The following is a 16,123-nucleotide window of genomic DNA, read 5'->3' as shown; positions in this document are numbered from 1 at the left end:
AATGTGGGCCAAATATTTAATTAGTAACTGCAAATGATCAGACCTCTACATAAATGTATTTTTCTGGAAACTTCATGCATTTTTCCTTTTTTAAAAATTGCATTTGGCCAACATTCAATTGTCGTACTTTGAAATAAGGGAGATAGCACCATCTGTTGTTCAAGTACTAGAAATTCAGAACAATGCTTTCTTTTTCTTTTCTTTTTTATTAAATACTGATTTTGGACAACATATTGATTTAAACTCTCTTTGAAGAAGATAAAAGGAGATAAAAATAATTTAAATAAATAAAAATATTCTGACTTAATTATAAACTCATATTTTTTCCAGACTGTTGCCTTATGGCTGTTTAGCAACTGGAGATTATTCTGGTTTAATTGAGGTGGTTTCAGCTTCTGAAACAATTGCAGACATTCAACTCAACAGTAGTAATGTTGCTGCAGCTGCTGCATTCAACAAAGATGCTCTGTTAAATTGGCTTAAAGAATACAATACTGGGTATGTAGAAAATTCTTAATTATTTTATTCCTGTTTTTTAGCATCCTTTCAGTTTTTTGATCAGATTAGTGACATTTGAGAAAGTCACTAATAAAGGAGTTGTGACAAACTAATTGGTCTTCAGTGGTGCCTCTGCCCAGGGACTTAAATAACAAATATCTTGTAATTTTGCAATCATCCTTGCTACCTTTCCATTTGTGTAGGGGAACAGAATGTTGTTAAAGAGTCTTACTGCCAGGTATTCACGCAGGTTTCACAAATACATTAAACCGTTGCACGATATTCCATAAGCAAATACATCTATATTTTCATGTAATACCTTCTACACCTGCAGAATGTGTGTGTGTGTGTGTGTGTGTGTGTGTGTGTGTGTGTGTGTGTGTAAGAGAGAGAGGGGGGGTGTAATTTCTAGTGTGAAACAATTCTAGCAGCTGTTATCATGTACAAGGCCAATACTTTATAAAAATTACTAAATATTTAGTGATATTTAATTTAAAAAATAGTCTGGAAGGAAAAGTTCATACTGTTATAAATCAACTTCCAGAATTGTTTGCAACATTGTTGCCATGTATGAAAGAAAAATCCATCTTGATTATTGCATTTTCAACTATGGTTTTAGTGAAAGAATTTGCTACAATCATATCATTTTAATATTCTCACCACACTTATGATTTTCTATAATATTAGATTTTTTTAATATTAGCATTTTTAAATGTTAATGTTCCTTACAATTGCATTCTTTGATATACATGTAATACTTGCTTAATTTCGATTTATTCAGTGACCATTCAAAGTTACAACAGCACTGAATAAAAGGACTTACAGCTGTTCCTCAAAGTTCTGGTCATGGCCACTTCCCTCGCAGTCACCTGAACAAAATTTATGGCCATCTTTTGATTGTCCACCTACCCACTGCAACCAACTGCTCCCTCTATCTGGCCTTCTCTACCATTGCACTATGAACCACTTCTGCACCACCCAGAACCATCTTTTGCAACTTGAGCCTTCTCTCGTGTGCTCAGTGAGGGCTTTCATGATAAGATGGCAGGGTGCAAAAGAAGGCCCCTGCTGTACCAACACATGTTATTTTTTTATGTGTGAACTTCATTGCAGCACTCTACAGTGTTCTTGCAGAAAAGCAGATCTGTAGGCAGTTCAGATGATACATGTTTTAGGGCGTAAAAATACACATTTTCTTGCTAGCAGCTTAACAGTGTAGAGTCATACAATTGTTGTATCAAATAACAATAAAGAAAATAGTCCTTAAATCACTTCAATGATAGTTGCATGATGTGAGGATGTAATTAATGAGGAATTGGTGGGAAGTAATTCCAAAAGTTCCTTCTGCATTTGCCATTTCATTTTGCAAGATGTTTTCTTAATAATGCTCTTGGCATTATTTTGGTAAATAAACTAAATGAGATTCAGCTCTGTAATTTAAGCAGCTCTTTAAAAAATATAGTATAAATTTTTAAATATCTGGTTCAAGTCTATTTATAAACACTATTATCTTTTTAATTCAGAGAAGATTTGGATCAAGCCATTGAGGCATTCACTTTGTCTTGTGCTGGCTACTGTGTAGCTACTTATGTCCTGGGCATTGGAGACAGACACAGTGACAATATCATGGTTAGGAAGAATGGTCAGGTAAGAGTCAAGATATTAATGGGGAAATGTTTGTTTGGAATATTCCAGTAGAGATATTCACTCCCAGCTCAGAATGGTGATTCCTGTGATTTTGTTGGGGAAAAGTTTTTTCACAGCATACTGTTACCTTCATCATTCCCATAAAATGTATATCATTCTAAAACTATTAAAACCTTTCTTATATAATGTTTTCTAACAAATATAACATTTCTACATAATAGGAAAATGAAGTCATAACTTAAAAAAAATTAAATAGGCTTTTGAGTATGTTTATGCCTTAGGAGCATAGAACTTCCTTTGCTTTGCAAATCTCCTTTGATAGGTGACAATAGCTTCCACCTTGGATATGTGTGAAGTACTGTGTATTGACCTAATAAAAGAGTCATTGCAGTAGAGTGAGACCTACCCTTTTCTGCTCAGGCCATTTTTCTTCTCTTGCCTTCCTTGCACTAGATGCCATTCACAAGTAATCCCAAGTTGTGTTCCTGATGCAGCAATTTTCTCTCTGTGAGTAAATTGCTAGCAAGTGTTTTGATTTTTTCCCCATCCTACTTGGCAAATATTAAATTGTTGTTTAATTCAAGATTTAACTCAAAATTGTTAGTGGGATTATCTTTTTTCAGGCAGTTATAAAGTAGCAAGCAAATCTTTGCCAAACATATATCTGAGAATACCTGCCTAAATATAGATCCTTTCCTGGATGAATATTTCTAACTTCCATATGGACATTAAGAACTGAAGATTAAATATCTCACTAGACCAGAAACTCACCTTGTTCCTAATTCTCTTTTTCCTTTCCATCAACTGACCCAATAGCCACTGCATTTCCTCAAGTCAGACTTCCTCTCCCTGCCAAGGAGAAGGAATTTAATCATTTAGGTGGTTTAATTAAAAAGATATAAATTATTAGTTGAAAACTTGCAATTATTCATCATAATTGAAGAGATGCAGTTGTATTTCATTGCAGAAGAATTTAAAAATAAGATGATAGTGTTTTGTTATGAATAATATGAATATTTCCCCAGATATAATGTTGTTCTGTTTTCCAGCTGTTTCATATAGATTTTGGTCATATTCTTGGAAACTTCAAATCCAAATTTGGAATTAAAAGAGAACGAGTCCCTTTCATCCTTACATATGATTTTATTCATGTCATCCAGCAGGGAAAAACTGGAAACACTGAAAAATTTGGCCGGTAAGTACTAAACCTGTTAGAATAATTTAGTTCTGGTTTAGTCTTAGATCCCTATGTGACAGAATCAAATTGATGCTATACTAATTTTTAGATAGCTGTCCAGTGGGTGGGAGATGGGAGATTAAGCAGGGTTAGACCTGGTTAGTATATAGGAAACCTCCACATTGTAGGATAGGAGTGGAAAATCTAGGAAGGCAATAAAATAACTCTTGTGGCCAAAAAAACCCAACAACCGGTAAAAGAACATATTCAGGTCATCATAAACCATCAAGCTTAACTTGGGAAAGTAGATTTTACATAATGTCTAGCTTTATATATGAAAGAAAACAAATAATATGATAGACATTATAGGAAAAGTAGGCATTTGTAGGCATTCTTCTGTACATAGTTCTATTTTGCTTGTTCTCATTCGTCTAATATATCAGATTATCAGAATTTGAACTACTATTGAATTTTAAGAGAATTCTTGGAGAGAGTGTCTGTCTATATGTCTGTATGTGTATGGACACATGTGCATACATACAATCTATTGTTTTCCCATATAAAATCTTTTTCGCTGATCACAAAGCCATATATTTGAATACTTTTGAAATAAATAAAGTCTCCTTTTTTAAAAAAAAACAAGGAAAATGGTTTTTTTTTTTTTTACTTATTAGAAAACCTGTTGAAGTATTCCCATGAATACCTTAAGAACATAAATAAAAGTTGTATTTGGGACTCAGTGTTAAATGTAATAGATAAATTTGAGAATCACTTTTTAAAACAATATCCAGTTGTTTCGGTTGGGGGAATAATGCCTTTAAATTTATATAGAATAATCAATAGTGGTAATACTAGAAAACATTGTTTCTTCTCTTGGGGAATAGTTTAGAAAAAAACTGAATAACTGATACACAGGGTTGCATGAATTCATTCCTGACATCAGACACTGATGTAATCATATTTCTGATTCTGAGAACTTTTATCTATGGTTTACTCACTTGTTCCATGTCTGTATGAATATTTGTCACTCTAATTTGGATTATAATACACAACTTCATTCTGTCAAATAACTAGAATTATCATGATGTTATACATACTGTTGCTAAGTAAAAATAAAGCAAACTATTTGCAAATAAGTACTTTTCAGAATAAATAACCTGTACATCTTTTTTTCAAACAGTTGCAAAATAAGAACAAGTGATGGTATAAACATCAACTCTCAGTGATGAATCTATTTTGTTCATCACTGTCTTAAACCAGACCAGGTCACCTGTCCAGTCTGTCTATTTTTATTGTCCTGATTTACAGTGTCTGTTTTTTGAATGCTAATGTTAAGGTTTCGCCAATACTGTGAAGAAGCATACTTGATTCTGCGAAGACATGGCAACCTATTTATCACCTTGTTTGCACTAATGTTAACAGCTGGGCTTCCAGAGCTAACTTCTGTTAAAGACATCCAATATCTAAAGGTACATCTCTAATAGTTTAGTGATATGGGGGGAACATGTTCAACTCCTTACTTGTTGATGAAACACATTTGTTAGTTTTCAGTCAGATCTTATGTTTTCCAAGAAAACTGGATATAGATTAAATAAATAATTGACAATTTAGTCAGATAATATTGTACATTTTTTCTAAATTCTCTCCAAGCTTTTTGAGAGTAATTATCTAACGTATTTTTATTATTTCTCATACAAGATGAACTTCTGCATCTAACCTAGGCAACAGTATTAATTCCAACTAGTAGCATCTTCCTAAAATCTCAGGCAGAGACCTTCAACAGCCCTGCCACAATATCCACCTCAATTCCCTAACCTAACCCAAGTTACTATATTATTGCAAGGCTGTTCCTATCATGCTTTTTCATTGATCGTGATGGCTAAACCAGACAGGAGTTTGAATTCAGCAGTATCTGGAAAACATCATGTTGCCCATTCTTTCTCTTTAGAGACTCTTTATCTTATTTCTTGGACAATATGTGTGACAACATAGATACAGTATATGCACTTTTCTAATAGCTTCCACCGAGCAAATACACAAGTATACATAATATAATTTTGCTTGTTTTTTCCATCTGAACCCTGAATAATTCTTTAATAAACAGTGCAAAAATAATTTTCCAAAAAGTGAACATCACTTTTAACACTCTCATATAAAAAATGGTGAAGTAAATGGATTTTCTAGCTTAAATCACATGCTTTAGAAGGAGCTCTATATGTGGAGCTTTTCAACTTCCTTTTTACAGAACTGATTCTTCCATGAAGGAATATTTTATTGTTAATTTTCATTTATAAATATGCAATTGATGTTTGTTCAGAGCAGCATCTTCAAACTTTCAACTTTATCTTGATATTATGTAAAAATTATTATGTGATAATTTTTAGAAATTTTTTTTCTACCATAAAATTTCTGACCTTTTGTCTCTGAATCCTGTACTCTGCTTAATCTTCAGATTTATGGGGTAAAGTGGACAAGCCCCTTGATATAATTTTTTGGTAAAGGAAGGGTAAGATCATAATATTGTGAATTTGAAATGGTGAGAGGTCCTTGTGCATTTTGTAAAATGTCTTCTTACCAATTCATTCATAATTCAAGCACAGATTAATAGAACTTTCCCAGAGATGAGTTTAGGAAGAAATCTTTGAATTAGTGAAGGACTTAGGGATTATACTTTGTAAATTAATAACTTTTGATTATAAGAGAATCAAAATGCCAGTATAATTCCTGAACTGCTATGATTATCATCATAGCTTTCTGTTGAATTGTTTGTTGTAACACAAATTCCTTTCATCTAAAGTAAAAAATGCTAGCATTATCTCATATTCTTGTTGAGTTCTGCAAACCATAGGAATTAACTGCAGAACAACAGATTTGGTCAACAGTCTGCAAAATGATTTGAAAGTATAGAGCATAAAAGACAAATAACATGTTTTTGTTACTTTTCTCAGGACTCTCTTGCCTTAGGAAAGAGTGATGAGGAAGCATTAAAACAGTTTAAGCAGAAATTTGATGAAGCACTCAGAGAAAGTTGGACTACAAAAGTAAACTGGATGGCACACACAGTTCGGAAGGATTACAGATCCTAAATGGTGGATGAATTTGCACTAATCTTAGAAGTTATCCTGACAATAAAGCTTTAAAGGAGAAAAAAAACCCAAACTATTTAAAAAGATACCCAAGAACTTGCCTAAAGATTCCTGATTGTTTTGCACTCTGCTTTGGGAATGCTTCAACGAGATTTTGCAGAATCAGTAATCACTTCTGCTTACTTTGCACACTGGAAGTGACTAGTAAACTTTTATATTGTTTTGATACAGTGTAAATATTTGTGACTTTTTCTTGCTTAGACTCAAATTCTGATGAGATGATTAGAGATTTTTTGACGAACTGGTACTAAACTCCACTAGAGGTTTTGAGACCACCTTTAATTTTGCTTCAACTTTAAATGCATCAATATATCTATATTTTTACCTGCTTAAAGATTCATTCTACTGTACATAACAGCACCCATAATATTTCACAACAAATAGCTGCTTATTGGTTTCTACTGCTGCCAGAAAACTCTATATACTTAATAATGGGAAAATGTAAAAAGATTATGCCTTTTATTATAATGTTGTATAATATGTTCAATGTAATGTTTTAAATTTTATGTGGAGGAATTATGTTTAAAAGAATTTTCTGTTGTTGGAAAATTCTACAAAATCTACTGCTGAACCTCTTTTTTTAAAAAAAAACCACAGCATTTGAAATGTTAGACAAATGTCAATAAAAGAAGTTAGCCTTTCGGTTTTCCAGTGATATCTGTTAACAGATAGTTTGTCCACCCCATGTAATATATTAAAGTGTAAAAACATGAATAAATATGAATCAAAATCTCCTTACAAGGTTTATATCTCTCCAAAAACCTGAGTTTTAAAAAGGAATTTAAAAATGAAGACAAATCTACCCAATGCTATACTTAGTGACAAAACATTAAAAAGGAAAAACAGATGAATTAAAACATAAAATATGTATGAATGATCCTGATTCTTTTGCACCTTGCTTTGGAGAGCTTCAGCAAGCTTTTGTAAAATTAGTATTCGAATTCTGATTAGAATTCTGATTATAATTATTATAATTATCTGATTCTGCATGTTGTGATACTCTGTCATAAAACTGTTTTCCCAGGATGTTTGTATTCAGCCTTGAAATGATTGTGGTTGAAAAAACTGGGTATACTTTAATTTATAAAATGAGGTACCATGCTTTAAGGTGCTTAAAAGAACAGTTCAAATTAAAAGTGCAATAGAATTTTTTGGGTTTAAAGATGTAACATGAAATATTTTGGAAAAAAATGGCAAAATGTATTTGTAACAGGCTCTTGCTCACCAAAGAACGTAGTAGCTGTTAATTTCTGTGGTGGTTGAGTGAGCATATAATCAAAATAGTGATTTTAAGTAGGAATTGCATTTTAAACTATTATATTTTGTCAAATGTTTCTGTTTCTCTAAACAACATTGTGAATAATGAATGTGGTTCATTTAAAATCTTGTTAAAATGTTAAGTGTCAACTACTGATAATACAAGTGTGAAGCTAAATTACAAAATGTATTGTAGTAACAAGCTTTCATTATGAAGTGATTGTTACAGACGTTTCCCATTCATTTTCATTATTGAAAGGTCAATTTTTTTTAGTTTTCATTTTCAGTTCATTGCTTTAAATGATCTTATTTCTATTAATTTTAAAATGCATATTTTGCTGCCTATGACTATGGAATGTTTTAAATCATATGAGCTTTTAATATATTATACTAGTGTTTTCCATCTATTTCACCCCATCCCCAGCTTTGTGCCTGCTGAATTTCAGACCCAAATAAAGTCAGTTTTATAAGCCATTTATATATATTCTGGCTTGGGTATCAATGGGAGATTGTCTGCTCTTCTCTCATTTGTAACCCTTTTACAATAAAGTTAGCTCAGACAAAGTTTTCTATTCTATATAGTTCATTTAATTCCTGACAATTTTATTACTCTTTTACCTTCCTCTCTTTAACTCATACAGCCCACTGCTGTGTATGTTAGGTGTTTATCCAGCAGAAACAGAAATAATGCAAGTTAAAACAATGAGTAATAAATTTTTCATTTGGAATTCATCAATTGAATTTATTTGGTTTTCTAATTGGAATGAATGAGATGTATTCATTCTTTTAGATATTAAAATGAATGTGCATCTGCGTGTCTAGCAACTGTGCTTTTCTGAAGCGTCTTTGTTTTGAGACATTTGATATTTGTCATATAACTAACATTGTCTTTTACGTGGCATTATAAAATTGTTAATATCCTTTCAATCAATTATTATGAGTGATAATGGATTATTACAAATAGTAAATACAAAGATTCTCTCCAGTTGAACTCAGCTCCTGGTGCATACATTGAAATATCCATGCAATTTTCATAGCAGCAAGGTGGAAGTGCTTTGTCTGCCCCTTTCCCTGGATGCTGGATGTTTGCACTAGTTGCATTTAGTTGACACTAAGTGACAATAGTGGTCCTCATCTTTTTACTTACAACTTCACAAACAACAGCTCCTTTGGATTTCTCTTTTTTTCATTGTCCTTCCAAACACAAAAGGCATCTAGGTATCAGTTTATTTATATTTTATTAATTCAAAAAGGAGATGCAAAATAATGTATTAACTACTGAATCGTTGTGCTGATTTCTCATGCAAGCCATCAAAGAATGGAGTCATACATGGAGAATGATACACCAATTGCACAGAGAAATTCAGAAAATGTATAAAGGTGTAATTAGATAGTTAATGTAAGATGTGGAAAGAGGCAAAGAATATAAAAAAGATTTGTCTTTGCTTTACTGACTATGGGAGGGTGGTGGTTTGTATATATTATAACAATATCAAATATACTAAGGTTATGGTTAGGCCACAATAGTTAATTATTCTTCCAAGTAACTTTTACAATGAATGATAATTACTGAATTTGGAAAACTAATGACTCAGAATGGGAAAATTCATGAGAAAAGGATGCATGTTATGCCTGCATATTTTACTTATATGTGAACTTATAGAAATGGCAATGTTAGAAGCAATGTCAACTAGAATAGGCAGTCAAACACATTCTGAGGTGCATAGGTTACAGTTTTATGTATAGACTGCCCTAATTTGTCACAATTCTGGACAGGTAAAAAACTGCACCAATACAAGAAAGATACCCATTGCTTAAAAAAGAGAGTCTGGAAGAAAACAGAGAGAGACCCAAAACATCAAGATAAGAGGTCTAGCAACTACTTTCATTCAGGGCCTGAGAGAAGAGCCTGGTTTTAAAGGCTTCTTTAAATAAAGCAAGAAGGGAACCTGTACACATTCTGGGAAGAATGATGTTCCAGAAAGTATCACCTTGACAAAAGTGCCCTGCTTCTTGTGTCCAATTGACTGGAACTGATCACAAAGGAAACAAATTGCTGGAATACTATGCTCCCCACTCCTAATCCCTACAGGCCACCCAGAAGTCAGTGCTACCACAAGGGTCTGAATGCTGTCCTTTTGTTAGCCCAAAGGTTAAATCTTAGAAAAGCACATTCTGAAAATAAAAATGAAAAATCCTGATTAATGTTAAATCCTAAAATGTAACATCAACTAGAATCTAGCATGCAAAGTGAAGTTTGATATGACAGCAAAGCACTGAAGTGGTAGACAATTTGCTTTGGCTTGACAGAAAAAATGACAGGATACTGAACAGGTAAAAAAATTAATCTTCAGCATCTGTGATGAATTTAGGATGATGAGAATAAATATATTTGTGTTCCATCCACAGAGTAGTTGAAGCAATAAACTTTCCAGGGTACAGTTCTAAAGGTTGAGCACTGAGAAAAAATGAAAGAAGGATACTTTCCAGAAGCAGATTTTGATATGGTTACTAAGAACATTAACTATTTGGTTTTGGACCAAATGCCTTCTTAAAGCAATAATCAGCAAGCAAAATTTCACAAATTATTGTATGATGAATGGGATGATAAGGTAACTGAAAAAGGGAAGGACAACAAACAAGGATGGATGTCCTTGTGTTATTATTGAAGACTGATTGAGATATTGAATGTTTGTCCATACAGTCATTAGCAGATAAGCCTGACTCAGTTACAACTAATTTACTATGGGAACTCACTATTAGGTTCAAATGGCTGGTTTCATTATTGGGAGTTTTAGAACTCCAGCTTTTCATTCTACTTTTAGAATCAAATTATTTATTGGCCAAGTGTGATTGGACATACAAGGAATTTGTCTCCAGTACATAAGCTCTCAGTATACTGTACATACAAGCAACAGGTGATAAATTACATGATTATAATCATAAATATAACAGTGATGGTCATAGGATACTAAATAAGCAGTCAACATAAATTATACTAGGATACTAAGTAAAATATAAATCATAAGGTACAAGCAGCAAAGTTATAGTCATAAGAAGATAAGGAATAGGTAATAGGAAGGATGAGAAAGATAATAGTAATACTGTTCTATTAGGTAGTTTGACAGTATAGTGGGAATTAATTGTTTAGCAGAATGATGGCATAGGGGGAAAAAACTCCTTGTGTCTAGTTGTTTTGGCGTGCAATGCCATATAGTGTTGTCTTGAGGAAGAAGTTGAAACAGTTTATGTCCAGGATGTGAGGGGTCTATAGATATTTTCACAGCTCTCTTTCTTGCTTGTGCAGTATACAGGTCTTCAATAGTAGTCCGTAGTAATTGTTTTTTCTGCAGTTCTCATTATCCGCTGAAATCTGTGTCTGTCTTGTTTGGTTGCAGTGCCAGGTCAGACAGTTATAGAGGTGCAAATGACATACTCAATAATTCCTTTGTAGAACTGTATCAGCAGCTCCTTGGGCAGTCTGGACTTTCTGAGTTGACGCAGGAAGAACATTCTTTATTGTGCTTTTTTGATGACATTTTTGATGTTAGGTGTCCATTTTAAGTCTTGAGATATTGTAGAATCTAGAAACTTGAAGGTCTCGACTGTTGATACTGTGTTGTCAAGTATTGTAAGAGGTGGTAGAATAGGAGGTCTTCTCCTAAAATCTACTATCACTTCTACAGTTTTGAATGTGTTCAGTTCAAGATTGTTCCGGCCACAGCACATGACTAGTTGCTCAACTTCCCGTCTGTATGCAGATTTGTCGCTGACATGAACAAGACCAATCACTGTTGTATCATCTGCAAACTTTAGCTCTTTAACAGAGGGATCCTTTGAGATGCAGTCGTTGGTATAAAGAAAGAAGAGGAGAGAGTATTTTACTGAGTGTAAGCTCTACCCTGAAAATAAGCCCTAGTTTTGGTGCAAAGCACACACCTAAAAAATCAAGCTAGGGTGGGGGGGAGGATGGAACTGCCCCATGCACCCCACATCCACTTACCTTGCAGCCAGGCCTCTCCTCACTGGCCCACTTCTGCGGCATTCCCAGGCCTGGATTTTGCAGTCAATGGCCTTTCCAGAAGGTCACTGCAGCTGAGAACCAAGCTATGGATTCAATCCATAGCTCAGTTCTCAGTTGCAGTGGCCTTCAAGAAAGGCTTTGACTGCAAAATGCAGGCAAGAGCTCCATTCTCAGCTGCAGAATGAAGCTGCTCCTTCGTCCCCAGAAGTGGGCCAGCTGGGCAGGGCTATCGGTGCCAGATGTGAATGGAAAAGACACACACACACCGAAAAATAAGGCCTGGTGCCTCTTTTGGAGGCAAAAAAAAAGGTCTGGGTCTTATTTTCAGGGAAACATGATAACAGCATCATCTGCCAAGGTACTTGCTTGGTAGGCAAATTGCAAGCAATCTAACAGCAGATCCATAATGGTTTTCAGGTGGTCCAGCACTAACCTTTCAAAGGTTTTCAAAACTACGGATGTCAGAGCAACCGGTCTGTAGTTGTTCAGCTTCTTGATGGAGGATTTCTTCAGCACTGGGATGGTAGTAGAGCATTTAAAGCAAGAAGGAACTTAACACATCTCTAGTGATTTATTAAAGATGCGGGTGAAGATGGGGACCAGTTTGTAAGCACAAGCTTTCAAGCAAGAAGGAGTTATCTTGTCTGGACCTGGTGTTTTTCAAGGCTTTTGTCTGTGAAATAGAGCTCCCACATCTTTTTCTGTAATCACCCAAGATGGGGGTCCCAAAGGGATAGGGTCAGTTGTAGGAGGCTTGGCTGTTGGTGTATCTGAGATGGAGATGGTGGTGATAGTTGACAGTGGTTTCCTCTCAAACCTACAGTAAAACTCATTCAGATCATCTGCCAGTTGTCAATTCTCTTCAGCATGGAGACGAGGTTTGCTGTAACCAGTGATATTTTTAAGAGTTTTCCACACATTTGCTGGTTTGTTTGTTGAGAGCTGATTCCTTGTTAATACAATTCTGGCCTGATCGTACAGCATTCTATCTCCTTTCCTGTAAGTTTCCTCTTTTCCTACTTGATTTCTTAGAAAATTTTCCACTAGTTTAATCTCATTAGTCTTGTAAGACAAGTGATGCAATAATTCTGATTATACTATATGAAGCAGAACACATAAAAGACAATAGTGTGATTCCCACAAAAATGTTTTATAATTTAATAAAATGTATACATGCAACAGACTGATTAGGACTACCAGTTTCATCGATCCAAGAAACATTATACATCTGACAATTTACATCAAGAAAGAATGAATATTAAAGAAATATTTCTCAGTAGACATTCCAGAACATTGAAGCTTTGAATTGATATAAACAGGATGAATAAACCAAAAGCATAAAATATATACATTTAGGATAAAGTTGCTGAGAGTTGGGGAGGGGGGGGTATAAATTTAATAAATTATTAATGCAATCTTTTAATAATATTTTAAGAGTATCTTTATATCCACTACTTTCTAACTATTATCTGTGTAATTTTTCTGAAAAGATCCACAAGCATGAGCCAGCAGGAATTCATGTCCTTACTGTTTTATTTTTTTCCCTTTGGTATGGATTAATTCTACAACAACACAGAAAATATATAAACTCATGAAGGGTATTGTTTCAGAGACAACTGGATCTAAAGAATGATGTTGTAGGGCACAAGTGGGCAAACTTTTGACCACTAAGAGCATTTAAAATGAGTGAAGATAAATACTATTTTCATGTTTTTTCCCCCTTAGGTTTGAAGGATAGTATGAAAACTCAGTCCAGGTTTACACTATGTTTTTATGACTTCCTTTATCATATTAAATAGATAGTATCCCCTCTCCATAGATATGCTTGTAATAAAAAAGGCCATATGCTCCTGCTGTGTGTTCCGTCTCTTGGTGCCTGTTAACCATTCTCTCAGCACGCTATTTCCTGCTCTTTTCCTGTCTACAGACTTTAATGCTCCTGTGTTCAATTAGCTGATATTCCCAGATGCAGATTAAGTGCCATTTTTTGTGGTAAGCTTAGAAAAGCTATATTGAAGTTTGCACTATAAATGGAATCAAAAGTTCATGGTTACTTGCATATATAGCTTTATAAAATGGAGCTATGAGATAGCTTCCTTAACTTATAACCATATATGTATGAGAATTACTAATGCATCCATGTGCATCACTGGAGCTAAATCAGCCCTAGGAAGCAAAAACAATAGAACAGGGGTATCAAACTGTTGGCCCGTGGGCCGGATGCATCATAGCAAAACCGCGTCCAGCCCATTGCCGGCAATGGCAAAAAAGTCATGATACGTCATGACACATCACATGACATTGTGAGTTTGACACCCCTGCAGTAGAAGATTCTAAATGGCAAAAATTATAAGTAACTGCCTCTATGTATAATCAAGATCCGATGTAGCATATACTTAGCTTTTAACGAAACACATTAATGGTTAGCATAATTAGGCCTACTCAACTGATCTGTTATTCTATATTTGTTTTCTTTTTCCCATTCCCAACACAAAAAGAATTAGAAGATCCAAATTTAACAAAAATCACTTTATTCAGAACCAGATTTAGACCAGGCACGACCTTAAGCTATGGGAATAGTTTCTGGCAAGTATTAACAGAGAACAAAGTTATGTAACAACTGAAGTAGGTAAGGAAACGTGCTCTCTCTCCCCCGTCCAGTTTCGCATCACTGGGGCCCCCTGAAAAGGGCTGAAAGTCGCCCCGAAGAGGCGACCAGCAAGGAGGGGCATTTGCTGGATTGCAAGAGAGCCGCAACTCTCCCGTTAGACCTGGCAATCCCTCCAAACCGATGGACGAAAGGACCGGCCATAGAAATATGGCTCGTCCCTAGGCTGCAGACAGCCGAAGCCACACTTACCATTTGGCAACTTCAAAGCAGTGTGGAAAGGACTGGGTGAAATCTACTTCTCTTACATCCTAATTTCTCTTTTGTACCTATTTAAGCTGCTAAAGTACTTTCCCCCCTGTGGAGAGGGAAGGGAGATCTTAGCCCTTCTTCTAGAAACAGTGGCGATTGAATATACAGGGGAGCTTTTTTTGAAAACATTGAAAAAATAATTGGATCCCAATTGGAACTTTATTTCTTAAAGCTTATGGACTGAAAGATTTTTTAATTTTTATTTTTCATTATTTATTCCTGTTGAAAATCTGGGTTTTTTTCCTATAAATAAGAAGAAAAGCTGAAAAGATTAAAATAACTCTGGGACTCAAAGGGAAACTTTAAAAGGTAGAGGCGACACCGTGTGGTCAAACTTGGTATTTTAATCTGTTATTTTTCAGAGGCTTGGCTGATAGCCCAGAGAAATAGATAAGACACATAACCTTGAAAATTTTGAAACAACAGCTGTGAAAGGCTTTGTGTTTCTTACCCCCCAAAAAAAACTTTTCCTTTCTTTTGGACTTCCTAATTGTAAAGGCTTTACTTTAAAATATCAATATGGAAGAGGATCAGGAACAAAATCTCCTTATGGATAAAGATCAACAAATTCTCTCTATGTTGAAAACAATAATTCAAACTCTCAACACAGCCAATGAAAAATTAAGAAGCTATGGGAAGGAACAAAAAGACAGCCCAGATATGAAAGCCCAAATTTTGGCCACAACTAAAGAATCATCTATACAAAATATAATAGGAAAAAATAAAACATTCAAATACAATGATAGAAGAATCAACTACTCAACAAATATTGACATTTGAAAATCCAGAAAAGACACCAACAACTTGGAAAAAGGAAAAGGTTTCCTATATAAATCAGAAGGAATTGGAGGATCCAGAAAAAGAACAGTTGGATGAGAAGATAAACAACTCAGAACAACCATGTCAATACGGAAAAATAAAGAGACGACCCACCAGATCTACAAGCCCTCTCAAAAAAATGGTGACCGGACAGATTCGCCAACACCAAATAATATATAGGACATTACAAGAAGATTGGCTTGATGGCCCAAAAACAAGGACATGGAAGACGATTTGGCAAAGGAAAAAAGCTAGAATAAGACTGAAGAAGAATGGAGTTTCGACCATCTTATCAAAATTTAAAACAGAATATACTTAAATAGATAAGATGTGCATGTTGAACAAAAGAAAAGTTTTTGGTCATTAAAACTTAGCAGTATAAATACTAATAGCTAAATTTGAATTTCAATTTGTGTATAAAAGTTATGTAAAGGTGAAAAGGATGTAGATAAGCTAAAAACTTATTGATGAAAGTAATAAACAGGCCTATATGGAACATCAATAACAAAAATTATTAGTTTAAGCATGAGATAGCAGACACAAAGAGGAAGAGAGATGAAGCATTAAATACTGAAATAAAAAGAAATTATATTATTACTTTAAAAAATCAAAAACTAGCAGAAAGGAAGGATATT

At 34.3% G+C, this 16,123-nt stretch overlaps 1 protein-coding gene across 5 annotated transcripts in view; it reads left to right on the top strand.

The window, feature by feature from the left end:
* Positions 1-8,550, top strand: part of PIK3CB (phosphatidylinositol-4,5-bisphosphate 3-kinase catalytic subunit beta) — a 76,265-nt gene extending 67,715 nt beyond the window's left edge. For all 5 annotated transcript variants that reach the window (XM_039344667.1, XM_039344665.1, XM_039344666.1 and 2 more), the window contains 5 exons: positions 331-498; positions 2,022-2,145; positions 3,195-3,340; positions 4,659-4,791; positions 6,271-8,550. In XM_039344667.1, coding sequence (XP_039200601.1) covers positions 331-498; positions 2,022-2,145; positions 3,195-3,340; positions 4,659-4,791; positions 6,271-6,408 — 709 coding nt within the window. In that variant the 3' untranslated portion in view covers positions 6,409-8,550. The remainder of the gene's footprint in view (positions 1-330; positions 499-2,021; positions 2,146-3,194; positions 3,341-4,658; positions 4,792-6,270) is intronic.
* Positions 8,551-16,123: the final 7,573 nt, after the last annotated feature.

This window comes from Crotalus tigris, unplaced genomic scaffold (assembly GCF_016545835.1).
Source record: "Crotalus tigris isolate CLP2741 ecotype Arizona unplaced genomic scaffold, ASM1654583v1 scf7180000017933.3771270, whole genome shotgun sequence".
NCBI lineage: Eukaryota > Metazoa > Chordata > Lepidosauria > Squamata > Viperidae > Crotalus > Crotalus tigris.
Note: the sequence above shows the minus strand (reverse complement) of the source record. Positions and strands in the feature narration are given on the sequence as shown.